This window comes from Halichoeres trimaculatus, unplaced genomic scaffold (assembly GCF_033239565.1).
Source record: "Halichoeres trimaculatus isolate MK-OKI-2021-1 unplaced genomic scaffold, fHalTri1.1 fHalTri1_scaffold_9, whole genome shotgun sequence".
NCBI lineage: Eukaryota > Metazoa > Chordata > Actinopteri > Labriformes > Labridae > Halichoeres > Halichoeres trimaculatus.
Genome location: NW_027437188.1, coordinates 4,688,775 through 4,716,145, shown reverse-complemented (window position 1 = coordinate 4,716,145; position 27,371 = coordinate 4,688,775). Strand labels below are relative to the sequence as shown.

At 40.8% G+C, this 27,371-nt stretch overlaps 1 protein-coding gene across 13 annotated transcripts in view; it reads right to left on the bottom strand.

Annotated features, from left to right (window-relative positions):
* Nucleotides 1–27,371, bottom strand: part of kirrel3b (kirre like nephrin family adhesion molecule 3b) — a 232,834-nt gene that overhangs the window by 35,952 nt on the left and 169,511 nt on the right. For all 13 annotated transcript variants that reach the window (XM_074679700.1, XM_074679701.1, XM_074679708.1 and 10 more), the window contains exons 5-6: nt 21,869–22,019; nt 6,141–6,246 (exon numbers count right to left, since the gene is read on the bottom strand). In XM_074679700.1, coding sequence (XP_074535801.1) covers nt 6,141–6,246; nt 21,869–22,019 — 257 coding nt within the window. The remainder of the gene's footprint in view (nt 1–6,140; nt 6,247–21,868; nt 22,020–27,371) is intronic.

Sequence of the window (27,371 nt, the reverse complement as noted above, 5' to 3'; positions counted from 1 at the left end):
TGTCCACAGTCACAGGGGAAACAAAGCAACTCATGCATGTTGGAACCAATTGTGTAAAAAGTAAGATACGTGCAGAACAATCAAACAGTCAAGGCAGCTGTCTATAGCAGAGCTTGGTCTACCATTCATTGGTGATGGTTGTAATAATCATGCCCATTATTACGTGCACAGTAGTGATGCATTATGCATATGTATCAGTATGTCACTGTCTCCACCCACACTACACAAACTGATACTGTAGGCGTTGAGACGGTGTAAGCACAGATGTTTAGGGCAGCCGGCTGCTCCTGAGTGGATGTTGTTCTGCCAGGTTTCGAGCCCTTGACAGCGTTAGAGGAGGCAGAGACAGAACGCCGTCGTCCACCGGGACCAGGGAAGCTCTGTCGGTGTGCTGGGTCCTGTCCAAGACTCACGTCTAAACATAGCTGGCCCAGGGTAACACAAACACCTGCATTCCCACTGGGAGGTTAGAAAGGCCGGCGCGAGCTTACTCAATAGCTAACTCACTTTACACTGTTGTATCCTATTCAGGGATTTGATTCAGACACAGTGTTAACACCGCGCTTCATTCTGAGTGTGTGTGTGTGCATCCATTGTGCATGCGTCTGTAAGCTAACACTGTTATAGATAAACAGGTCTGCTGCTAATGGAAGCTGAGGATGAAGAAGACGTGTTGGAGGATGGAGGATGGAGGAGGGGGGAGTTTTGTATTTGCTGAATGTGATTAAGGCTATAAAACAGTAACAATTAAATTAAGCAGGTATCTGTGCCATCAGCAACAGAACCTGCTGTAAATCAAGCCCCACAGTTATTATCAGCATGGTTAAGCACAGCACAGTGCAGTTTCATTCTCCCTTACCTGCATGTTGAAAGTGATGACTGTGAATTCTCAGTAGAGTATAAAATAAATGCGCTTGTTTAGTAACAGCATGCTGTCATTTTGGCACGGCTATAAATTACAGGCTTTTTGTTCTGTGATAGGAGTGGGGTAGGTTTTAAAGATTGGTATGTATGTGTCTATATTTTGGGACAACAAAGGGAAAAGTCACAAGCACTGTGACTGCCACTCATTTTGTCAAATAACAACCAAAAAAAAAGGAGCGTCAGAAAACGAATAACTTTTTTGTGGTGGCCAGGGGACTCTTTCCTAACTTTTGTGATAGCTCTAGCAATTTTCTTCTCTATATGCCACGCTTTTGAAGTTATAGCAGACTTTCTCTTTCCATTACTTGCTTTCCGTTGTAATTTCCAACTTGTCAAGGTCATATTGATTTCTATGTTTGCAGTGATGGCGCGCGTTAGACAACAATTTAGCAGTTTTTCTCGGAATTGCTGAACCAATTATGCTTCAATTGTGATTTCAATTAAGTCTTAACTACCCTTGATGGAGTTTTGCTTTCCTCATTTATTTCTATACTCTTAAGATCTTTCAAATTAAGTAACTCTACTTTCTATATCGTTTTTAAGCACAGTACGCCTGGCTGCAGCTGATGTATGCATGGGAATTTGGCTGGGGAATAGTAGCTTGGTCAAAAAAGAAGCTGCAGTGTGTTTCAATTAGCTTCCTCTAAGGTCTGCAGTGGAAGAAGGTATACTGATTGTGGTGTCAGTCAAAACAAACAAACATTCCAGCAGAAAGAAGAGCACTGAGAATATGAGTGTGGGGAAGATTAGGAGGTTTTTCTGCGGCAGAGCCATGCAGAGAAAGGAGGGGGGTTGTTGTCACTCTGCCCATGGTTGTATGTGCAGACAAGGGACCTGATTTGCTTTGTTTGTTATTCTCTCTCATCTCTCTGGTGGGTTCCTGTTTAGATCTGAGGAAACCCTCTGTGTCTTCATCAGAGAGTGGTTGAGTGACTGTGATGTATGCCTGTTAGCCCTCCTACCATTATAAACAGTAATGAAGATGTTCCGACCCACTCGTCTGTCCCCTTCAGTGTTGATTCCCAAAAGCGCCAACTGCAACACACACCCGTTACTCTACCTCCATTCACACATCCAGCACTACTTTCATCTTTCCCCTCCAACCCCTGCCTCCACATCAAGTTCTCCCCTGACTTTCCCCCGTCTTTACTTTTTCCTTTGAGTTGGCAGAGGATTCAGGCATCTGTAGAAATATATCTTCTTTCCATTTACATGTTTAAAGTCAGATTTATTGAACCAACGAGACAAGCATGAGTGGTATCAGACAGGAGAAAGCGCTATGGCTTTGACTGGCTCTCCAATATCTTGGGTCTGTGTCTCAAGTGTCCATTGAGCTGGAGGATGGCGAAGTGGCGCAGTGCACATTGGGAATGGATGGCTCTCTGGAGGATAGGAAAGGGGCCATTCGTCTAAGAACTACTCTGTCCTTGTGCCGTATCTGATCTGGGGTAGACAGAGTGTATTAGCACTGAAAAATGGCCCCACACTGCTTGACCAGCTTCCTGCTCTCTTCTATGGTATTACTCTCTCGAGAGGGAATTTGTGGGGGGCTCTTCCCTGGATGAAACCTTTCAGGCAAGCATTATGACGCTCCAAAATCCCCACTCTTCCAAGTCATGAACTCCAATGGTGCACAGGAGTCCGGAATCGCTCGTATAAATTGCAGATAAATCTTAATGGTTGACCATGAAACTGTTGAACTGGTATAGACTGTAACCTTGAAGTATCAAAAGTTAGTCACTGTGGATATTATCTCAGAGTGGATCATGTCATTGACGGAGCCAGACAGCAGAAGGAAAGCGAGGGAGAAAAAAGAAGAAAAGAAATAAATTACATAGTGAGAATGTTCAACCTCCAACCTTTTTTCATTCTGCAGTTTGTCAAACTAAAAGAAAAAGTCATCTCAGCTGCCATTGCATCTTAGCTCTTGATACCCTGGGGAGAAGTCTGATTCTAACATTGATCCAGTCCCATAACAATAGAGGTGAAATCCCTTTGCAGGTGCAATAGATGCCCTGTCTACGCGGTGCACCTACACAATCAAATACAAACCTTGTTTTCCACAATATCTCTGCCCTCCCTCCTCCTTTTCCTTTTCAAAAGGGCAGAATCCATCAAAAAGGCAACATCTCTGTTTTGCCACCTGTGAGTATGTTGTACGTCCATTTCATTTCCCAGTACCATTACAAGATTCAGAGCCAACCAATTCTCTTTGCTATCGATTTCCTCCCATTTATTTTTCCCTGGGTTTTCAAACCTCCCACTCAGAAAACCATCTCTTGACAAATCACTTCAGTAATACACTTGTAAAGGGACATAAAGGATTTTGTGGAAATAATTACTCTTTGTTCTTTCATCACAACCACAGATGTGGCAATCAAACAATTAAGATTTATTACCACCAACAAATTTTCTTATCAATAACATAAATGACGGAGATGGATGCGGCATACGGCACGAAAAACAGGGCCGTCAAACTGCAGCACAATAAACACCAACACTGTCCTGGCATGACTTATACAAAGCACTGAGCAGCTTCACAGTCAGTTTTAGCTCTTGAGCAGACTGGCAGTCTGATGTCATGAGAGAAACACATTTTACAAACTTAAATCAAACGGTAATATTAGAGAAACACAAAGAAGTTAAACAAATTACCCAGGCCAAAAGCAACACAGCTGCAGCTGACAAATGAATCAAGGACAGCTGGCAAAAACAAAAGCCAACTGTGTGAAGAAGGAAGGCTTATAACGATCTGACAATAATTACTTTATGTTTCCATTAAATTAATGTGATTTTTATACCTATTCTTGTAGAGTGTATGCCAACTTTTATTTTATTCTTGTAGCTACAGCCCCAGTGGTGAATAAAAATGTAATTCAAAGGCTGTAAGTGGAGGATGACTTTCATGGTTTTAAGCACCAGTACAGGACTCTAAATGCCTCGAACAGTCTCTGTTGCAGGATGATACCAGTAAAAAGCACAGTATCCATCTTTTACATGAATCATCAAGTAAAACTAAAGAGACTTGTCAGTCACTCTGTCACTGTCAGTGCCAATTTCATACCTCAAACATAGCATGATCTGGTGCAGGGTAGGTGTGCAGTAAATCAGGTCTTGAAAACCCTAAATAAACCCTAACCTCTCAATCTGCTAAGTTGTTGTAGTAATGGTCTTGAGGTGTGGGTAGTCTCATAGTAAAAACAAACAATTTGTCCTCTGCACATCGATTGATACACCACTTTTCTTTGTATGTCAGGTAGCATGAAAACCTTTTGACACTTCTTTTTTTTTTTCTTCCCTTTTTCCAATTGACCTTTGAGTATCAGCAGAACTGAAAGCATTTCACCAAAACTTTTTTGAGAACTCACCCAGAATGACTCACAGACTACTGGGTGCTCACCCACATTGGAAAGTCACCTCTCAGTCGTCTTATCACTTTTGTGGTAGATAACCTTTATTGACACCTCTTTATTTCAGCAGCAACTTAACAGAAAATACAATCTTAACTATCTGCAATCTTTCAACATTTCAAACTTGAATGCTTGGGTCTTTCTGTTCCACTTCACCAAAATCATCCATCACCACACTTCAAATAGGCAATGATGTGGGATCCCTAAAAAATAAAGATTCAACTTTTATCCTATCCAATCCTGCTCAATTACCACTTATGGGCCTCTATATGTGTGTCAGTGTCTGTGTCTGCCTTGAACCCTCTCATCAGCCTGTATGTTGATGTTTTGGTTGTACTGGGACGTTTCTGGGCAGAAAGTGAGCGTAGATGCATCAGCCAATCACTGCACGATTAGTGTACAAGTGACTTTGTGTATCGAGAGCAAGTTAAAAGAGTTATTCATACTAGCTACAATGGTGGATGTAGCACCATTCGAGGAAAACACAACCAAAGTGAAACCAAATAAACACATAAATCTTATTCCTTGAATGAGGGTGAAGCTCGGCTCGACTTTGACTAGCTTTCGGGAACTTGTAGAGCAGCACAGGACGAAAACAAGTTAGCACACACAGTTACTGTGTAGTTAGCTTTCTAGCTTTCCAAATACCTGTGATTAGCTTGTACTAACATGACAAAACAGGTGCACAGTTCTAGAGTCTCTCCAACCTAGGAACGTGATGATACAGGTGGTTGCTGGGCTTGTGAGTGGCGTAGCTTTGGTTGGGGGGCTGTGGGTGTGCGCTGCTGCTGGCACTGAGCCAAGAAGGAGGACCCCAATTTGAATGTTGTGTTTACTAACAAGTAACAGAAATTCCTGCAGACCCTACCTTTAAAGTTCCACCAGGTAAGTTTGTGTCCTGCTCTGGGGACTTTTCTAGGGACTGGACCTGGACTCAAACTCGTGAACTTGAACAAGGTCTGGCTTCTTGCTTTGGATGTTGTCTGCAGTCTTTTTGATTAATTAGTTATTAACCACATTTAATCTTGTTAAAGTCCAGTCCTGGCATCTTGACTTTGTGCATCCTGGCCTGTTGCTGATATAGGTTGTTTGTAATGTTTTAGCATGCTGTTATTCTTTCATTTCTCCTGACAAAACCCCTTTTCCATGTCACTAACAAAGAATACTAAACTGAACAAAGCATAATGCACCAGCCTTAATGCAAACTTACCCCGAGCACGGTGTGCCATTTTCCACCTCTGCTGCACCACACACACATATAACAACGCTCCCAGACCCCTTGGGTAAAACCTGCCTCTCCACTGTATACTGTGAAGCAAAACCTAATCTCAGAAAAGCTGAAATCTTGACAGCTTCATCAGATGTCATGCACATTATGTTTCAGCTTTCCTTCAGCACGCTGATGGACATTTAATGTTTCAAGGGAGGTGATATGAGCACAAAGGAAAAAGCTTTGCAACAAAACACTGTATTGCTTTGCTGCAACCCAGTGGCACATGACAAGGTCTCCCAAATGATTTTTTGAGATGTATTTTCATTAAATTTTTCAGCATGACAGTGTTCCATTGTTTCTCTTGTCTTCATTTCAAAATGTGGGCAGATCTGATGCTGCCATGGCATCAGAAGATGTGTGTGTCTAGTGTCTGGCAATGATTAATGCTATCACTAATGGAGTGTTAAATTACCCTAATGTGAAAATGTTTTATCCACAAGCAATATTGATTGGTTGGGTTAATTGTAACATTGTTTATTTGTATAGTAAATGACAGGATCATTCATATTTGGCGCACTCAGGACTTGTCTCACCTGTAGAGTGTGACAGGAGGGTTGGCCTTTGCAGAGCAGTGGAATTTCACAAGGTTTCCTTCCAATACAGGCTGAGGCTCCACCGAGAGATTGACAAGTGGAAGATCTGAAAAAAAAAAAAAAAAAAAAAAAAAAAAAAAAAAAAAATTAAATAAATAAGCAAAACAGAGACACAAAGACAACCAATTAGACAACTGGCAGCTTCATCAAGCATCCCATAACAAACTGTAAGCCTGAGACAAACACCATTTCTCCTGGCTCTTTCTGAGGCTGGAAAGGGGTGAGAACACATTTTCCCACATGGGACAATGCAGAGTCCTCGAAATTGTTGAGACACCATTGTGCACATCAACATGCGAAGCAATTTCCCAGCATTTCCCAATGTTTTATTATGTAGCTTTAGCTCGCAAGGCTGCAAATAAATACAAAGTACTTTAAAAAATAATGAAAAACAACTATTTGATGAGGATTATTTTAAAGTACACTTAAGCAAAGCAGTTATGACAGCTTATCACAACTTGCGATACCACTTTTCCCTTTAATTAGCAATTACACCTGAGTATCTTGATGCCCTATTTGTTATCTTCTAACCACCCACTTGCTGTCTTTAGGCCGAGGTGCTGGATAACAGTTGTTTACTTCACAGGTGAGAAGGAGAACATTATACATTTTTTTTCATAGTATTCAACATTCATTAGCACATTTAAGGAATAAAAAGAAAACTTGACTTGATAATGAGCTTCAGTAAATGGCAATTTAAAAACATGGGCTAGTCCATAGTGAACTCTGGTGCAATTAAAACAATGAACAACCATAGTGATACAGTAAACAGGTCCTAGAATAACAAGCATACAGATTATGCAAATATAATAAACAACTTAATTTATCCTAATTGACAAAGGTGGGATTCTTTTGAAGATACGTGTTCATTTCCATATCTACCCTGTCCCATGTGAAATTAACAGCTACTTACCTAACAGCCTCAGAGAATGAATTTCAAGTAGGTGGAGCTATTTGTCAGGCTTTCTAAAAAGAGGCTGGGTATATGTTGTTAGCATAAAATACAGCTGGGGAAAACGGATTAATGGACCTGCCGTGTTGCCGGTTTGGTTGTTTTGGCATATTTCTTATGTAAATAAGGAATTAGGCTGGCGTTCTTTCATGGAACAATTCATAAACTGTAATTATGAGTTAGCTGGACACCTAATGCAGTCCAGTGTGTTGTGCCAAAGAAGGCTTCCCTTTTTTTCCCCCACAATCAGTTTGTATAAATGTCCCATGTCATATGTTTTTCAAACTTTGGTGCATTTTGTTCAATCCAAACTTTGTCGCTACATGTGACATGGGTATTTCCTTTTATGTCCCTTTTTAACAGCTTCAAATGATACGGCAGAGGAGGAAAAAGTATCTCTGCAATCCACCAGTCCTGCCAAGACAGTTATGAGCCATAAGCATTGCTGGGTAGATTGTTTTTTGAGATGCCAAAGAGACTCCTTTTTCACAGCCCCATAGCTGTTTGGCGTTTTAGCAGAAGTGGCATTCTGGTAAGGTATAATGGACAGTAGATTAGTCTCAGGGGGAGAGGCTGGTTGTGGGTCTGAGTCTGCTGCAGCCATCTGTTTGAAAGGTATACTAAGTCTATCTGCTGCGTGTTCAATAAAACTAATGTACTAACCAGGGACTGCGTTTGGATGTGGATGAAGGTTAGTAGCAGGCTTAGAGATTCATGCAGAATTAAAGAAGCACACAAACGCTGCTGTAATTGAGCCAAACAGCACTGTGTAAAGTTATGAAGAGTGATTCGGTCTGTGTGCATGTTTGTGAGAGTGTGTGTGTGGGCATCAAGTGTAGGAAAACTGCTTTATACCCTGTGGCTGTGCAGATGCTCTGGGCTGGCTCAGCTGCCACAAAGCCCCAGAGAGGAGGGTGGTCCAGGTGCCATATTCCTCTACTCACACACACACCATATTCCTCATCAGCAGACTTTCTACCTCCCTAGACAGTTGCCCCCCATCCCCACCAACCACTCTACCTTCAAATCCGTGAGCTCCACCTGTGCCACTTCTCCCCAGGCCAGCAAAGAAAACAATAACACCATGGATCATGAACGGCTACCATGAACTGGCAAGTCCTCTCCAGGTACTGACTGTGTGTCTGTGTGTTTGCACATGTATGCATATGAGAAGGCATGTGTGTGTCACAATAAAACTGCTAACCCATTCACGCCTAGAGAAGCAGTGTAAGCTACCCAGTAGGTGAGCTTTGCATTGCGAGTGGTTAATTGTGTGGACACAAATATGGGCAGAGAGAACCTTAGGGGCAAAATGACAGATGTGACAGTGGAGTCAGTAATAAAATCCAGCAAGACGCTAAGACAGGCAGTCAGAGGGAACAAACAGGGGGGTTTGGAGTTACTGCCCATGCTAATAGACTGTGAATTGGCCTATGTAGGAGCTGGATGCAAAAGCTAATCCACAACCCTCTCACAAAGTGTTTAATGTGCCTTTCAAACATGGCAACCTTCTCTGGTTTGGATGCCAAGAGACTTCTAAAGACACAAATGCTCAGTACTGTCAATCTGGCAACTAATTAACACTCTTTTTGAATGATTGAGGTGGGAAAATGACCCTCCCTTTCAGCAAGATGTAGTGGTATGACAACTCTACATTCTTCCCTGTCAGTTGGAACGGCAATCTGTTGTATAGCCCATGCATATTCAAAAGTAAAGACAGCCACGGGAGCAGCAGCTGTCAAAAGTCGACAATCGGTGGCCTTGGTTGTGAATCAAAATGTGACAGACCCATTCTTTAAAAATGTAATAAATGTATTAACTCCTCAGCTTAGGCATGTAAGAAACCTTTGGACTGCAAGTTTGTGACTCCAAAGTACTTTTATTTTGAGATTGCAGTGGTATAAAGTAAGGAGGTAAATGTGAAGGAGTTCCAGTGACAACAGGATGAGGAAGACGGCTACTGGTATAGTTTGCAGACAGCTTTTGATCGGTTAGTTCAAAGTGAAGACCAGATGGTGTTTTTGGAACAATCCTTCAAATTCCCTCTACTTCCTGAAGATAGTGCCAACACAAATTGTTCCTCCCTCTTTCTTAAAGCTCAATTTCCTGTCTCTCTGGGTCATCGTAGACAGCTGTTCTCCAGTAGGACCAGCCACACACTGCAGGAGTATCTCCTCCCTCTGAAGGATAGGGAAGCTGTTTGTGGGCCGTCTGCTCATGACTTATAGCCTTTGCAATATGGGGATGCTGTGACATGGCTGGCTGAGAAGGATACTTGGGGGGTGGAGGGATTGTCGTCTTAGGAACTGTGGTCCAGCATATTGATTATGAGAAACATGAAAAAAAGTTCACCATATTTGCTCTGCTACTCATGTAGCTGCTGAAAATGAGCACGGCCATCTTTGTAACACATCTGTATGTGTTTAAAGATGCTGTGAGGAGGATCTGTTTTAATTAGGCGGCAGCGACACCTTTTGGCCTGGAGTCTCACGCACACTGTCGTGAAGACGTGACTCTTAGCAAGACGTGTGTTTGTTTAGGAAATGAATGGAACTTACTTTTCATTGTTTAAGACAACTTTTATAGGATACAGCATAACAAGGTGAGGTACTTATCAAATGTTATAAGTTTGTACCGTAGTTTAGTAGCTGGCTGTATTTAGCGCTACTGGCAGCCCAGTGCTCTGAGAAGTGTCTGTAATGTATAGCATCAGTAAATCCTGGTTATGTCCCGCCAGTCATCTACCAAGCAGAGCTCACATAACCCCACTCTCCATTTTATTGATAGACTCTCAAGTTTGAGTTGAATTGAAAATCTTTAATGCCCCCTATGCGCAATTTGATTTGCAACAGGAGTTAAAAACACAGTAAAAAAGCATCAAAAGAAGAAACAAGTAAAGCACAGTGAATAAATAAATAAGGGAAGAAACACAGAGTCACTGCATATCACTGGTGTGTCATTTTAACCTGGCTCGCCGACCACCTCCTTGAAAAACCGATGGCCACAGGGACAAATGATTTGAGGTGTCTATTTGATTTGGCCTTGCAGATAAAAGTGTACCTTCTCCTAGACGAGAGAAGCTGGAACTCAGAGTGTAGAGGACGGAGGGGGTGTTTCAGAATGACCCTTGCTCTCTGAGTGGCAGAGTCAAGATCATTTAGACTGAAGTCAAGGTTTTTTTTGACAAAGTTTAACAATATTCCTCAGCCTGTCTTTGTTTGGGATGCTGAGGTTACCAAACCAACAGATCATTGCAAAGGTTTAAATGGAAGAAGGTTAAAAGAAGAATAAAACATTTTTCAAAACTTTTTGTCAACATTAAAACACCTCAGTTTCCTCAGATAAAAAAAAAAAAAAAAAAAAAAAAAAAACCTGATTTGCCTTTCTGGTAATATCTGAGTCAAGGATGTTCCCTAGATCCTTGCTGCATGTGGGTTGGAATCAACGTTACTACAAACAGTTTAGTTCCTGTGTTAGCCTTTAGCTCGTGCTCTATCTCTCCAGTTTATCTGTCTTCTGCTCTTACATCCTTTTTCTGTCTGACAGTTAGGCTCCAGTGTCCACCATCACTACATTGTTTCTCACAACTTTGCCAAATGGTGTGGTGTTGTCATAACCATTTGGACGTGCAAGTCAATCTGATCCTCAACAACCTGATTGGGAAGTAAAGAACTAGCATCTAGAAAAAAAACGTATATTGGTGCTGATAACCGATTCTGTTCATAACTCTTTATGGACAGAATTTCTAGGTGCAGCCAGAGTAATGGGTCCAATTTGGTGACCTCAGGATTGGATCGCTGCTTTTTGCAGATGATGTGGTCCTGTTGGCTTCATCAAGCCGTGACCTTCAACTGTCTCTGGAGCGGTTCGCAGCTCAGTGTGAAGCGGCTGGGATGAGAATCAGCACCTTCAAATCTGAGTCCATGGTCCTCAGCCAGAAACGATGGAGTGCCCTCTACAGGTCGGGGATGAGATCCCACCCCAAGTGGAGGAGTTTAAGTATCTCGGGGTCTTGTTCGCGAGTGAGGGAAGGATGGAGCAAGAGATCGACAGGCGGATCGGTGCAGCTTCTGCAGTAATGCGGACTCTGCACAGGTCTGTCGTGGTGAAGAGGGACCTGAGCTGGAAGGCGAAGCTCTCCGTTTACTGGTCCATCTTCGTTCCCACCCTCACCTATGGTCATGAGCTTTGGGTAGTGACTGAAAGAACAAGATCGTGGGTACAAGCGGCCGAAATGAGCTTCCTCCATAGGGTGGCCGGGCTCTCTCTTAGAGATAGGGTGAGAAGTAGTCGGAGTGGAGCCGCTGCTCCTCTGTGGTGAGAGGAGCCAGATGAGGTGGCTCGGGCATCTGATGAGGATGCTTCCCGGACACCTCCCTGGTAAGGTGTTCTGGGCATGTCCCACCGGGAGGAGATCCCGGGGCAGACCCAGTACACGCTGGAGAGACTTCATCTCTCGGCTGGCCTGGGAATGTCTTGGGATCCCCCGGAAGAGCTGGACGAAGTGGCAAGGGAGAGGGAAGTCTGGGCTTCCCTGCTTAGGCTGCTGCCCCCTCGACCCGACCCCGAATGAGCGGAAGAAAATGGATGGATGGATGGATGGATGGTGCCGATAATCTTAAGGGAGGCATTTTTGAGATCACTTAGAATCTCCTCACAGCTTCTTTAAAAAAGCACATGTTGATCAAGGTTTTGCCTCTGATCAAATCAGAAGACAACAGTCACAGCTTAGCCTAGGGGCCCAGATAGATCCTCGGGGCATTGCAAACTGATTTCCCCACACAGTCTCATATAGTGACACATGAGATATTCAGGTCTGCATGTGTATATCTTAATCTAACACACAGACAAATCTGAGCATATTGCCTCCTTTATCACTCAACTCTTCCCTTCTTTGAGTTCTTTCATCTGTTATCTGCCTTGTGATGAATTTGCCATTATCTGCTTGATTAGGCAGGGAGAGTATGTAGCTGCTACCAAAAACAAATCCTCCCCAATTGCACATCTGCATGTTCTTTATTAATTAGTCTCAACAAATGGCATTCATTTTCCTCCCACATGGCTCAGCTTGTTTGCAATGCAAACACACGGAGAACCTTGGCTTTGCTCATCCCTCGCGCATTAATTTCCCCCCACTGCGTGTTTGAAACTGGCTTCTATGTGGGGCAAAGCTTCTGCAGATATGCAGCTGGACGAGGAAATATCTGAAGCATGTTTCAAGTTGTGTGATGAGTGGGATTTAGTTAAACATGAAACTGTAGCATCTGAATCATATTCCACTGCAGTGGATTTAAACTGGGGGTAGGAAAAAGTCCAAAGGGCATAATGCAAGTCAAGTCAAGGCTGCTAGGAGAAAAAAAAAAAAACAGCATTAGGGGTAGCCTGCCCACTGCTATCAAATAATTACAGTCTGCTAATGGACGGGTATGGACAACTGAAGTCAGCAGTCTATCCCGGGTTCTGAATCACCTCTGCTGGCTTTAAATCCCTCTCATTTTGGCAACATCACCACTACACACTGTATTTAGATGCTAATTTGTCTAACCCCGGGTCAGATAACTGTGTGTGAACTTCTGTAGGAATAAAAATGCTGAGGTGCATGTAAATCATAAGCATTAAAGCCACGATAACGGAAAATAACATTGTGAAATGCATTGGATTTCAGGGTGTTTGAAGCTGTAGAGCAATGTGCCTGCTAGTGTCTAGATTAGACTCATTTGGACTGTTATAAGGACAGCACCATGAGAGAAAGGGCACCTCAGCTTAATCCGAGTGAGTTGAATATCAAATGTTGAAAAGGGTAGACCCACTGAAGAGATTTTAATTACTTTTGTTGCATCTAATATTATCTCACTAATGCTGCCAATTAGATAACTCTGAGCAGCATAATAAATGAGGCTTTTAGTTCTTATTATTGTGATTTACATGGAATGAAACCTACAAAAGGAAAAATAACTTTTGTTCAAAGTGTAAATGTTCTGTGGACATTATCCACAATTCTCAGTGAATACAAGGATCATTTGGGAAATGCTTGTTTGCAGCTTTATTGAGGATTAGATGAGAGTATCAATATCAATTCAATTACCCCATGTCCAATACAGAGCTGCTACAGAGAGTGTTAGAGTAATATACGCAAGGCATTAGCCCTGGATGCAATAGCAGTCAACTCATAATTCCAGATCAGGTGAAGGGAAAGGCTGCACAAGACTACTAAGCATGCAGAAGTTCCCAGCAAGGACAGTTATACTAATTCAACTTCCAATTTTGAATCTGTTCCCTTGAACATAAAGGAGATCAAAGGAACCTCAAGGCCAGCAAATTATAATGTAACTCAATCAGATCTTGGGAGGACATAAGTGGTTGGAGTGTGCATTTTAGCCTGTATCCAGACATCACCAGGGGCCCACTCAGACTAAAAGCAACTATTCACCAGAGACCGCCATTAATCCTTCCATCTTTGTTTGGGACTGCAGCGTATTGTGACACCACTTATTCAACACAAATTCACAGACATTCATGAGGGACACAGAGTGGAACTTATCCTTTGCACTAAATGGAAACTATTTATAACAGTTGTATGTATGAGGACAGCTTACTCTAAGAGGTTCAGCTAAAAACACTAGCTTCTTAAGCACATAAAGAAATGATATTGAACATAACTTCACCAATTTACACTTTATCAACTTTTACTGAGCTGTTCATGTTAAGTCTATTTTAACACCAAGTGCTCTAATTTTGTGGCACCGCCGGGCGCTGCCAATTTGCCAATTTGGTAGACCGTCTGCGCAGAGTTGACGGCGCACCAGGGGGAGGTGTCAGCAGATTCATGTTGGCGCAGTGACAATTCCGTGCCAAAAAAGTGCGCTGAAAGCTCGCCAGCTCCAATCTGGTCTATCCTCGGCGCAAAGCGGAGCGCACCCTCCGCAGCTGTAATTTGGTGACAGGCGCACATGTGCACACACGTCAACAAAGCCTCAGAGGCAGGTTTCCAGAGTGTCAGGCACATTTTAATGCAATAAACAATCACAGTAATCACTATTTAATGTAACCGTCTGAACCAGCATATACATTTATGTCTATATTAACTGTCCCGTCACATCTGATGTCAGATTAAAGATGTTTGACATAATGGAAAGTTAACCTGACAGCAGCTGGAAGTTTGATGCACATCTTACAATTAAACAATAAACAGCCTTAACATCTGATACTGAGTATATATCTGGCTTCTCTCATTTCATTTAATTCAAAGAAAAGAGGGAGAGAAAAGACAAAGTAGAAAGAGACAAAATAAATGTATGTCACTCAGGATTTACCCGTGATTTCCCATATTTCTCTGTTTTAGTCTTTATTTTTAACGTGATCTAAAAAGATGGAGTACATTATTGAAAGGAGGATGAGATGGAGACACCAGGAACGTATACAGTATATCACCAAAGGTTCTGCTATTTGGCGATGACAAACCAGGAGTGCAGGTGGATCAAAAGTATTCTGAATGGATAAGCCAGCTGTGTAACTGTCTCTTCATTTTGTACTCCTATTAATGACAAAGGAACAGATTAAATCTGTCTTGGGAGCTGGCCCACACGGTGACGTGCTTTGTGTCCTCCGATGCGCCCGGGTGTCCATTCTCCTGCTGCAGGGACAGCGGCTCTGACCGTCTCCACTACCAGGTCTTTCCAGCACACTGTTTCCGCGGTGCTGGGGATCACTCAGACCAATCGGACACTATGCCTCGGCCGCAGGGCATTTAAAGGCGAGGAGAGGCGCTCATTTGATTGGTCAAAACAGAGCTCGGCTGTGTTAAACCCACTCACGGCTTTTCTCCTCCCTCTCTGCGCGGAGGGAGGCGTGGACACGCAGCTCTGTGCTCCTCTGCGCCTTGACTGCACCTCTCTTGGCACTGCAGGAAACTTGCGAAGTGTGTCGGTCACGCCCTGTCTGCGCGGCGAAGGCCGGCGCAGGGCAGGTGCGCCTGCGCTTGCATCTGGTCTACGAATTAGAGCCCCAATGGTTTGTATTACAGAACAGTTCATGTAAGAAGAGTGCATTGGTTTGCAACTTTTAAATGTTGTTCCTCCTTTTAGCAAAGTTCCTGCAGTCACATTACTGAATTGCATAACACCACAGTTTTGCTTTTGTAGACATATAACCATCTGTTGTGCAAAACTCTGAATAATTGCATACATTAAGCACTGTGTGTTTGTTGTTGCTAAACTATGCAACTTTTTTAATGGCACGGCCCTGCTCGAGGATAATTCACAATCAAATGTATCTCAGTTAGCTGTTGCACAAGGGGATGTATTTGAGTTCTGGCTGTCTAAGACAAAACAGTATAGTTTCTGTAAAAGAGCAGTTTAGCTTCTCTCAAGGGGGTTGTATGAAGTTCTTGTCTGTGGTAAGTGTAGTAGCCACAGGGGAAGCCAGTCAGCTCAACCCCACTGTTCAGGAAGCGGTCAGTGAACTGGAACAAGAGATAGACTCATCCACTGCAGACAGGGATAACTTTACCATGTCATTTAGCTAATTCAAACATTTAAACTAAAGCACTGCTCTCAGTAAAAGTGTATGCTCTATCCGGTCATTTTTTTTAGTCATTAACTCTGCCATCAAATCGCCCATTTGTTTTTACACTAACCCCAGAAATGGAACGGATGTATTGTTCTGTCTGTGAGTGTCTGAGCAGATGTTCAAATCTGCTGGCTAAGACTTAAAAAAACCCCACACACATAAAACACAAAACACACACATAAAAAGAAACTAAACTGCTTCTAACTAAAGAGGAATCCCAAGTTACCAAGTGGTGGAGTTCTGTACACAGAAAGTCCATGCTGACAAACTGGGAAACTAATAGGGGTGAAGTGTGGGACAACCGACAGTGTTTCAGGATCTTTTCTGGATCAGAGAATTCCATATGATTACTGAATGTTGCTGGGTTTTTTTTTTGTTTTTTTTTTACTAACTTTTCTTTTAGTTGTCAGAACAGAAACCAGAGGAAGTATCACAATATGATTGTGACTTGTACACTATAAACTAGTTCTCCTGCTTTTGTCTCCCCATGTATGTGTTAATGCATTTGTATGTCTTTGTAAGGGGTGAAACTGAAATAAAATTGTCTCTCAGGGATAAATAAAGTTGTCTGAAATCTGAAACCAAAAAGCCAAGAAGAATTCTAGAACAGTTAGGTGTCCTGATGGTGAGGGGAACTGAACAATTACCAAATGTGGTGGACATTTACACAAAACATACTGTTTTAGTTTGAGTTCATTAAAAAAAGATGAATACAATCCAAAACTGGAACATCTGCATTGATCCATAGCCTTGCTCCTTTAAACCCACTGATCAAAGAGGTGTTCAAAGGTCTTCCTTTCAATGTCCTTTTTATCAGTGTATTATTCGTTCATTCCATATCCATTTTAGAATCCAAATTTGGAAAACAGATAACGACTTCTTATTTCATTTCTTGTTTACAAATCAAAAATCAGACAACAAACAATGGCTTATTTCTGTTTTGATTTTGTTTTGGAATTAAAAATAGAGTACGAGAGAATGGAATTATCATGGGTTTTTTGTTCTATTTGTTTTTGGTTTGTATCATTTTTGATGTGTTGTGACCCGGATTGTTGACTTTTTTTCTCAGGGAGGCCAGTCTTTAACCGCACGGATCTTGAAACTTGTTCTCAGAGATAGAGAAGACGATTTACAGTGAGTGACGTATAAATAGACCACTATGGCCGCACTAGAACAATACGCCAATGTTATTGAGCAGTTGACCGAAAGTTATAAGACCCACACAGACATTTCAGAGATGTTGCAGGACACGGGTGTCCGGAGAAGCTCTGCAATGCGTGTCAGATGTTTCTGCATCCAACACAACCTCAGGCGGAAACGTCATATTACTGATGCCTCCTAAGTGTGACACGCTTCCCCTCTTTAAAAAGCACGTACACGTCCGCCATCCTTGACAAAAACGCTAACTAATAATAACTGTAAAACATTAGCGATCATGCTTGATTCACACATCAATGGAATCATCAGGTAGAGACTGACTGACCCTGAGAAAGAAGAAAAAAAAAGAAAAAAAGTCATCAACTCCAGGGTCATGACACATCGAAAAGGATACAAACCAAAAACAAATAGAACAAAAATACCACAATAATGCCTTTCTCTTACATTCTATTTTAAATTTCAAAACAAAATCAAAATAGCAAAAAATAGGCCGTTTTTTTCCCCCAATTTTTCTATGAAAACAAGAAATTAAATAAGTCTGTATCTGTTTTCCAATTTTGGAATCTAAAACGGATATGGAATAAAAAAACATGATACAGTGATACCTTTTTGGATGTCACGGTGGCAAACCGTACCATGCTTAAGCACACTTCAACCCTAAAGCCCAGATTGTTTGGCCAGCGTGACCGCAGGTGTGTTGTGCTTAAGGATGATTCACTAAAGTTGTATCAGTGCTCTCTGTGCCTCATTGTGCTGACTCTGATCAGATTAAGCTTCATGAAAACAGACGCTTCATGATGACAGAGGCGGGTCATGCATGTGTGTGATACCTGTTGAAGGTTGACGATTGAAGGTAATCGTGCTTGAGCACAGCACGGTTTGGATGGTCAGTGCAACTGCGCCCTTACTCCAAACTACTGGAAACCCTTTCTATAAGTATTTAAACAAACCAGAATTGTAACCCACTTTGGTTAAATTTTACTCATGTTGACCTGATCATGTTGAGAAATGGTAAGACCTGAACATAATGGTAAAGAATGTTCCAGCTAATTGATTTCACACTTTAAAGGGCTGCCTAAAAAAAAGCTTTAACAGTATGTTTTTCACATGTGCAGATAAAGCCTCACCAACAGACTGTTGTATCTGTGAGAAATTACTGAGGTTCAGATTCAGTTCCTCTGCTCCAAACATGTTCTTCTGTCTGACCTTTTCTATTTCCAGACAGGCTTCCATGACTCTGCAGATGGCAAGGTTTAATCTTTGTTTGTCACAGTATAATTACCAGAGAGGAATGAGATATCAGGGCATGGTTATTTGGTCGGGGGTAGATTTGGAAAGGAATAGCTTGATATTTGGTGGATTAGTGCAGGCGTCTGGATGTTTTTATGCAGGTTTTTTTTTTTTTTCATCAAGCCCCTGACTTCGTACAGATCTTCCATGTTCAGCCTCACAACGGCAGTTCCTCATTAATATTTACCACCCAGTTGTCCTACTGTACTGTCTTCTGTGATGGAGCAATCAAATAGGCCACCCGTGTCCTCTTTGGGGTCTAGTCCTTAAAAAAATGGGGGTCAAGATTCATATTCTTCTATTCCTCTTGCCAATTTACGGTTATTTATGCAGCCACCTCCTGATTTTATTTTTACAGTAGGACTTCATGCTTGTGGCCCATCACTGTCTTTGACGAGTGCTGTGGAGTCATAATGAAGCATTTACCAAATTAACAACCTCACATTTCTTCTTCATTTGATTCTGAGGAGTACACTGAAGTTCCATGAAATTAAAGATTTCAAACTTATCCAAAAAAAAAAAGTAGATAGTTAGGGGGGAAAAAAAGTCACAGGAAAACTCAGTTCAGGGGACCTGTGTTCCAGTGACACCTCTAAATTTTTCATGAGGTGGCCAGATGGGGCCACTGAAAATCTTGGGGTGGCACATAACTGAAGCCATAACTGAATTTAAGGATTCCTATTATGGTGGTGTGTTATATCGACCAGTCTATGAATATGAGAGTACACAAATCACCTACTGATCAACTCAGTTTTTTTTTTTTTCTTTCTTTCTTTTTTTTTTAATTGTACAGTAAATTTTTCTTATTCTTATTTGTATTCTTCTTCTTCTTCTTCTTCTTCTTCTTCTTCTTCTTCTTCTTCTTCTTCTTATTATTATTATTATTATTATTATTATTATTATTATTATTATTATTATTATGTCAAAAATGTAGACTGTTAATCCTTTATTTCTAATACATAAAAATAAGCAAAAATAAATGCTATTCACTAGAGTGTGGACTCACATAATTCTATGGCCCCCGCACAAGACACTGCCCTGGTCAGGGCACCCCGTCTTAAAACCTGGACACCGCGTTTTATTTATTGCTTTGCTGATCATTGGGTGCAGAATGGAGGGCTCACTTAATGGAGTAGACGGAGTTACTGTGAACCACAGGACTCAACATGACCCGAGGTAAAAGTCAAACAACCTCTCAAGTATTTATGACCACGTAGTGTGCAGCTCTCCCTCCGTTCAAAGTTAATATGGAACACCCGATGGCGACCCATCTCCCTCTCCACAGTCAATGTTCACCAACCATGATCCATCCATAGTGAATCACCAAAAAGAGGGAATTTTCTTCCAAAGAAAAAAATGATCAAAATATCATTTTAGAAAAGTAGCATGTTTTACGTATGTGTGTCAATCACACGATTAAAGAATTGGAAGGTGAACTGAAAAGGGTCTGTTTCAGTAAAATATCTTGAGCAAAGCTTGTTCTGATTTGGTGCTGTGTAAATAATAGTGATTCATTAAGATTGATTGATTGTAAGAAGTTGAAACGTTTGTTAGCACACATTGTGCTGACTTTAAAAACAGTTTTTAGGTTGTTTTGGAAAAAAAATGTGCCAGAGTGGCTCCTCTGTATTTGTTTATCTTTTGGTTTTCTAAAATTGCATCGTAAATAAATAAATATTGACAAATATTGAGCTATACTAAGCTAATTTCTTCTCTGAATTATGTCTTTTTGTGACGTTTAGGCCTTGGAGATGTTTTGTCCATAAGTAGAGCATGTATAAACAGAAATTAATTTCATTTTATTATCAGGAATGCTACTTTAGCATAGTCAGTGCTGTATACTGATTTGGTTTAATTTTCCGTAATATGACAGTTTTACAGTGGTGGATTCAACCCAAAGTCAAGTAGAGTCCAGGAAAAGCAAGCCCTGTGTCTTTTGGAAGAGTCTGGATCCTTGTTAACTAGCTGTCTTGTTGCACTCAAGTACACGTGCTGCAAGGACAGCATACATACCTGTGCACTTCAGCCATTTAAATCGCTAATTGCAACCTTCTGCTCACTGACATAACTGTGTGTTTTCAGATAGCAGCTGCAATTTGAAAAAAATAAATTTGAAGGATTACACTGGCCCAACCCTGCCCCCCCTTGATGACGCCCCTGCTTCATCCAAAATTTTAACCCTAAAATTGAGGTAAATTATGTGTCAGCGGAATATTTCCCATCTTCCATATTTATTTCTCAGAGAGTTCATGTTTATCTGAGAGCAGCTTTTAAAATTGAGGTGCTTTCGCTCAGGAAACATTCAGTGATTCACATGCTGTTTTTGTTCCAGAGACCTTGTAATCGAATTAGGCAGCATTGAAATTAAACAAATTGATACCCAACACGAATGAATCAGAGTTCAATTACAGAATGTTTCATTTCAGGAGCAGCTTAATTTGGAAGTAGATCTTCGCACAAACTCCTGAGGCTTTGCTGAACCGCGCTGAACACTTTACCTGTCAAGTCTGAGGAGGAGGGGGGAGGAGGGTGTGAGAAGGAGGAAGTGAAATGAGAGGCTAAGCCTTGTGGGAGACAATTTGAATCTCGACAATTAGTCTCTGCTGTCGCTCGGTTTGATCTCACACTGTGAAAAATGTTGTCAGGAGCTTTAATTGTGTAAAGAGCACATTTTGGAATGCTAATTAGAAAGCTGCTGCACTCATTTTTCAGGGTTAAATCATACGTTCAGGAACACGGATGATTCCATGATGGTGAGTATTTATCAGAGACACATCATTGTAACATGGGGACAAACCAAGCAGCGTGTGAGCAGACATTTCATTCTGACTGCCTGACAAAAAATGACGAGGGCAAACTGCAAGGAGTGCAAACACTAACAACTGTTAATCATTTTTACTCCCGCGCCTGAGTTGGCCTGATCGTGCCGTGCCCGCTCTTGCCATGCCTGCCTCTTGTGGTGTACATAATGAAAAGAATGGAGCCGTCAGTCATATTGGCTCTCTAAATAGCATTTTCTGCTTTATTAGTCATACTTAATGGTGTTGAAGGGGCCGTGAGTGATGCAAAATCCCTTTGTTCAGAGCTCTTCTTTTACTGTGAACGCTTCTTGATCGCCAAAAAAAAAAAAAAGAAAGGAAAAAGATTCCCTGACAATCGAAGCTGAATGTGTTTTACACGCTGGGCTGACTTTGCCTATTTTAGAAGGGAATTGTGCGTGCTCTCATCAAAAAGATTGATGGTATGTGCAAGAATAAAAGAGGTAGAGACAGTACGCATAGATTTACAGCAGGCAGGTAGCTGGACCAGGACAGACAGTCCCATTCATTTTAGACAGACAGCTCTTTTGATATTTCATCATGGTGAACAAAAAATGTGATGCATCATCAATCCATCCACCCACCTCCATGGTATGAAAGCAAAGCGGAAACCAATTATAAATATCCATCAGAGCCTACGATGAATCCTAGATGTTTACAGAGTGTTAGTAGTGTGCCTGTCAGACATCTTCATGCCTCTACGTGTGAGAAATACCCAAAGTACCGATAAATGTATGTCAAAGCAGACTTTTTCCCCCACTTAGACTGAAATCCAGCCAAAGCACTTCAAAAACATGGACTTAAAACAGAGAGAGTGAGAGGACAGAGAGAAGCACTAGATGCACTGAAAAGAAAGAGCCATGGATCAGCGGTATGCTTACGCTGGATGTCGATTGTGACACTGGTCTCCTTGCCGTTGGGGACTGCCTTATTGGAGGCCTTGCAGATGATCTGCTGACCTGTCTCGATGTTAGAAGGTGATAGGTAGAGCGTGCTCACAGTGCTTTCTCTTCTGCCATCCCGGAGCAAGGTCTGTGGAAAGTGAAGCAAAGTGGAGAAGAGTTAGAGGTCAGAGTGCAGGTACTGTAGTTGTTAAGAAGAAACTCTAGCCTCTTAATCAGAGCCGGCTCGAGGCTTTGGTGACGTGGGCAGCTGCTTAGGGCCACCACCAGGGGCCCCCCAGGAGTTAGACTTTAGGTGCATGAACTTGTATCTGTCACATTTAAAAGCACTTAGCAGTACATTGTGATACTAACAAACTGTTTTGGGATCAGCCATGGGGGATAGGTTTTGTGCTTTGGCAATTGATAACAGTGTGGGCATTTTCATTTGATAGCTAGGCCAATCACTGCCCCTTGTGCAACAGTATGAACCAATCACAGCAGAGATGACAATTTTACGGGTAATTAGCAGCTTCACTGGCACAGTCACACACAGTAACGTTTGTAGTCAACCATAGAAAAAAAAAAAAAAATATATATATATATATATATATATATATATATATATATATATATATATATATATATATATATATATATATATATATATATATATATATATTACAAGTCCCAAAGTTTTGACAATGCTGAGTTTAGCCTAACTTCAGTATTTTTTTGTATTATTATTATTTTTAATTACAAGACAAAAATAAGGGCCTAAGGTAACTAAAATTTAACTTTGCTTCCACTGTTTTGGTTGGGGTGAACTCATTTTTTGCATCCTGGTCTTCAATAAAAATAAATAAATAAATAAACAAATAAAAAAATTGTGTGCATTTTAAAAATAGTGTTTGTAAATAGTGATCCACATTTTTGGAGCATTCCGTGTTACTGTATGCCATAGAAAAGGTTGATTTGAAAGTTAACTTAAGGTTTTCTGACAAACCTGAAGGGGGTGTACTCATTTATACTGAGCACTGTATATGTTTGAAATACAGATGGAAAATTAATGACAGATTTAGTGTTGGAGAACAACAATCATGCGCAAATAATACAACACTCATCAATAGTCTTCTGTGCTCCAGTGTGAGGGGGCCTCAAGATGAAACTCCCTTAGGGCCCCATAAAGGCTTGGGCCGGCTCTGCTCTTAATCTGGACATAGCTGGACAGTCAAGGAAATGTCAAGCTGCAACTTGGAGGTTTGGATTTCTACAAATAATTATGACTATGAAGTAGTTTTAAAGTAAAATACCTATTGAATATATCTCTTCTGGTTTCTCTTTAAGGTAAAATTAAAAACTTTGAAACTTGGGGCAAAAAGGTCACCAGAGAAGGTTTGATGGAAAAGTTTCAAAGAGCAAAGTAAATTCAAATTATACGAATACACATGTCTTTTCTCTTTGGGGACAGGAGCAAGCCATGAGAAAACTCTAGCCTTACTTCTACCACAAAGCTGATTGATATGAAAAAATAAAAAAAGTCAAATGTTTTTCTTTTTCTTTTTTTTTGGAGCCTCTTTTGTGTGTCTGGAGAGCTGCGCTCCAGTGCATGGCTTGTCATACTCCACAAAGGAAATCAATCTTCTTTTCAGCGCTCATCCTCTGAGCCCTGCATTGTGGAAGCCATCTGGAATCGGTTGGTAGCGCTCGGTATCTCTCGTTCTCCCCAAAACGCTCAGGGGAGGGCTCTGGGAGTGTATGTTAACCAGTGCGGGGCAGAACAAAGTCACTGACTAGAACAAATTGCGTGGGCAACAGGGCACAGTGTGGTCAACCACAAAGTCAAGATGCATTTCCCTGCCATGGCTTTAAAGGAGGCTCACTGCTGCTTTGTGCTTTGGAAGAAAATAAGCCCCTGCTATAGTGAAGTACATCAAACATGAGCTTGATATAAAAATAGAACTACAGTGTTGACCGCAGGGAGCTCACTGTGGACTTGCTTTACTGCACTGCTACCTTTAGATTAGCCTCACAAATGCACAGATTGCTTCACGAGTGTCTCCTATGTTTGGATTTCTGAGCTCACCATGGGGAACAATGCATTTAAAGCTGAAATGATGTGAAAATGTAGGCTTTAAATTAAATACTTCTCTTACTTCCACAAGTCTTAACTTTGATTTAAAAGGGTTGAACATTATATAGAGATCTAAAAGGCACAAAAAGTAAGGCCAAGTTCGTGAGGCTTGTCTGAAACCCAGACATGTAAGTACGTGACTGTATATTTAAATATTCTTACAGGGCTCAGAAAAGCTAAGAAGCATATGTCAACCACTATAATCACCTCCTATTAATCCTGCAGCTCATTGTCACTGCACAAACCAGTCATAACTACCTCTCCATTTCCCCATCACTATTCAAAGGTTTCTTTTTAATAACACTGGAATCTCTGTGCCCCTCACTTCCCAAGTATGTCACACTCTAAAAATGTAATTAAAATGTTATTAAAATCATAAAATCAGACATTTTAAAAGATATATTCTTATCCAAGGAGTTTAGAGTAAAATTCAAAGGGGTGCATCGTACGTCTGAAGTTCCAGTAAAACATCACAAGTGTTGGAATGATGATCAACATTTTCCTTTGTGTTAATGATAAAATGCATTATCATAGTATGAGGTTATTCCATACGACATTCCAGTTTCTGTGAAGTCAGTTTGTAGGCTATGGGAAGAGCCGTGTGATGAAATTTATAGTTGTGCGTGAGTCACTTCTAAAGCAGAACGCATTAGCTGTCAGACGCGGGATATGTCAATGTAATATCCTTTCTGACACAATCAGGATTGTTTCTCTCATCGCTTTGGACCTGTCTAAAGTCATTAATCTTTGGGAAGGGGGTTAGCAGGCTGCTGCATTGAATTCAGCACCATGCCATCTTACAGTTGATACATTTTCATACGGCTGCCTGGAAGCAATGCTAGGAATAATTTACACAGAGAGAGATGGTGAAAAGATAGAGGTGTTTTTTTAGGTGTGCTCAAAGCTGCAACAGATGATCTCTGACCACTTGGGGCTTCAGCAGATAAAAAAGGAGACAGTGATCCTAGGTACTTAGATTTTTACTTTGATTGTAAGAAAACATTTGCATAGACTGTTCAACGGTTTACTTAATTGAGGTGTTATAAGCTATTTGTTTTAGTTAGATGGTGGTTAACTCAATGATTTCATGTTTACTCATCATAAACAATACAGTTTGTAACAGTGAGTTAACCATTTAGTTAAAGCCTTACCTTGTTATGTAAATCTACTTTTAAGCTTCATTATCTAGTTAATAAAAACTGCCATGGCGAATGGATACACAGATATCTAAAACGTCTTGTAGTTCAAAAAAAAAAAAAAAAAAGTAAACCTCTGATAGCGCTAAACCTCAACTGGGTTTATGATCTGACTGCTTATGTTAGCACAGCAGGATGATGGGTTAAAATGTACCTGCAAAGTGAATGTACAACCAAACTTATATAAGCTTGCATCACCATTAGAACCATTGAAAAAAGGAGCATACAATAAAAATAGCAGCCATCTTTAAAAATGGCCGCCATCTTGACATTTTGTTGTGTCTAACGTTTTGTTTCAAAAGAGTGTCCCTTAGAGAGTATCTGTACCAAATTCCATGCTTGCATCACCATTAGAACTTTTGAAATAAGAATCGTCTGATAGAAATGGCATCCATCTATGAAAATGGCAGCCATCTTAAAATTGTGTCGTGTCTAACGTTTTGTTTCAAAAGAGTGTCTCTTAAAGAGTATCTGTACCAAATTTCATGCTTGCATCACCATTTGATCTTTTGAAATAAGAATCATCTGATAGAAATGGCGTCCATCTGAAAAAATGGCCGCCATCTTGAATTTTGGCGTTTCTAACATTTTATTTCAAAAGAGTGTCCCTTAGAGAGTATCTATACCAAATTTCATGCTTGCATCACCGTTTACACTTTTGAAATAAGAATCGTCTGATAGAAATGGCGTCCATCTTTAAAAATGGCCTCCATCTTAAATTTTGGCGTGTCTAACGTTTTATTTCAAAAGAGTGACCCTAAGAGAGAATCTGTACCAAATTTCATGCTTGCATCACCATTTGAACGATTCTCTTGAAATTTAACAGTTATCTGCTCCACTATTAACTACAAACGCCATTAAGCGACACAGGTGCAGATGACGCCTTCTGGAGAACCACATCCAACAAATTATGAATCATGCAAACAGCAATAAACCAGGCTAGCGATAACGGTGTGACTGAGAGAAGATCAAGAAAAATATTTTTCAGCAGAAGAAATGCAGACTTTTTTACAAGTCTATACACACGTTATCAGTGAGTCAATCAGATAAACAAAGAGAAAGAGAAAATTTGGTGATCTTGAACAGAGTAAATGAGTGTGGTGTGTCTGAGCACACAGTAGAAATCTTCAAAAATAAAACTAGCTATATGTAAGCTGCCATGAGGAGCAAGCACCTCAGCAATGCCCCCAACTCCATGAATAACTCCTAAAGCAGTTTTTGAACTGTTTTACCTCACACACAGACGTATAAAAGCAAAGCGCAAACCCTCACTGGTTTGAGACTTCGATTGCCTCACTTATCTTATCTGTTGACTGAAAACTACTGTGTCACGTTTTGGGGGTCAAATATCACAGCTTTCACAGGAAAAATCTAATAAGGACAGAGAATACAGAAAGTTGTAATGATCATAGAAAGCACAACAATAACATACTGGATGCCAAAACAGCACCGAAAAGGCTCAGGACATGGAATTACATGGATTTGTACTCTGATTTGCCCATTTCAGTAATAGTGTCACAAAAGCATAATGATTCCACAGTCTTTCCTGTGCCTGCATCAGAGAGTCATGGTGATGAACCAAGACGCTTTGTAGAGCGAGAAACACCTAAGAATGACAAATACTCTAAAATCACAATTTAAAACTATGGTTCTTAAATTTTGGAGTATATTTTCCTGAATTTGAATGTAACTCATGTGTTGGGTGACAAATTTAAACTTTGCAGGAAAAGCTAAGGAGGACAGAGAAAGCAAATCCAAATTTGCTGTTGAGCCCCACATGTCATACTTTTCCAAAGGACTATTTGGATCCCTAAGTATCTGCTGTTTTGCATATTTTTTCTTAAACAGTAACGCATAAGCAAGATGACTGCCTTTAAACAGCCAAATAGGCGAGGTAATTCTGCAGTTAGCATCTGTAATGGTTGGGTCTACCTCCATTAGGATAATAACAAAAATTATACAACACTGGATGACGGGGTTTATAACTTTAGCAAAACATGATTATTGCAGTTACCTGTTTTTATGCCATGATTTTTTTTATTTATTTATTTATTTTTGATAAAACATGTTTTTTAATGCCAATGTGTCTTTTAACAGTTTCAGGGTGTGTTTTTGATGCCAATTTTCTTTTTTTCTTTTTTTTTTAATACCAAACATTAAACTCTTTGGGCTC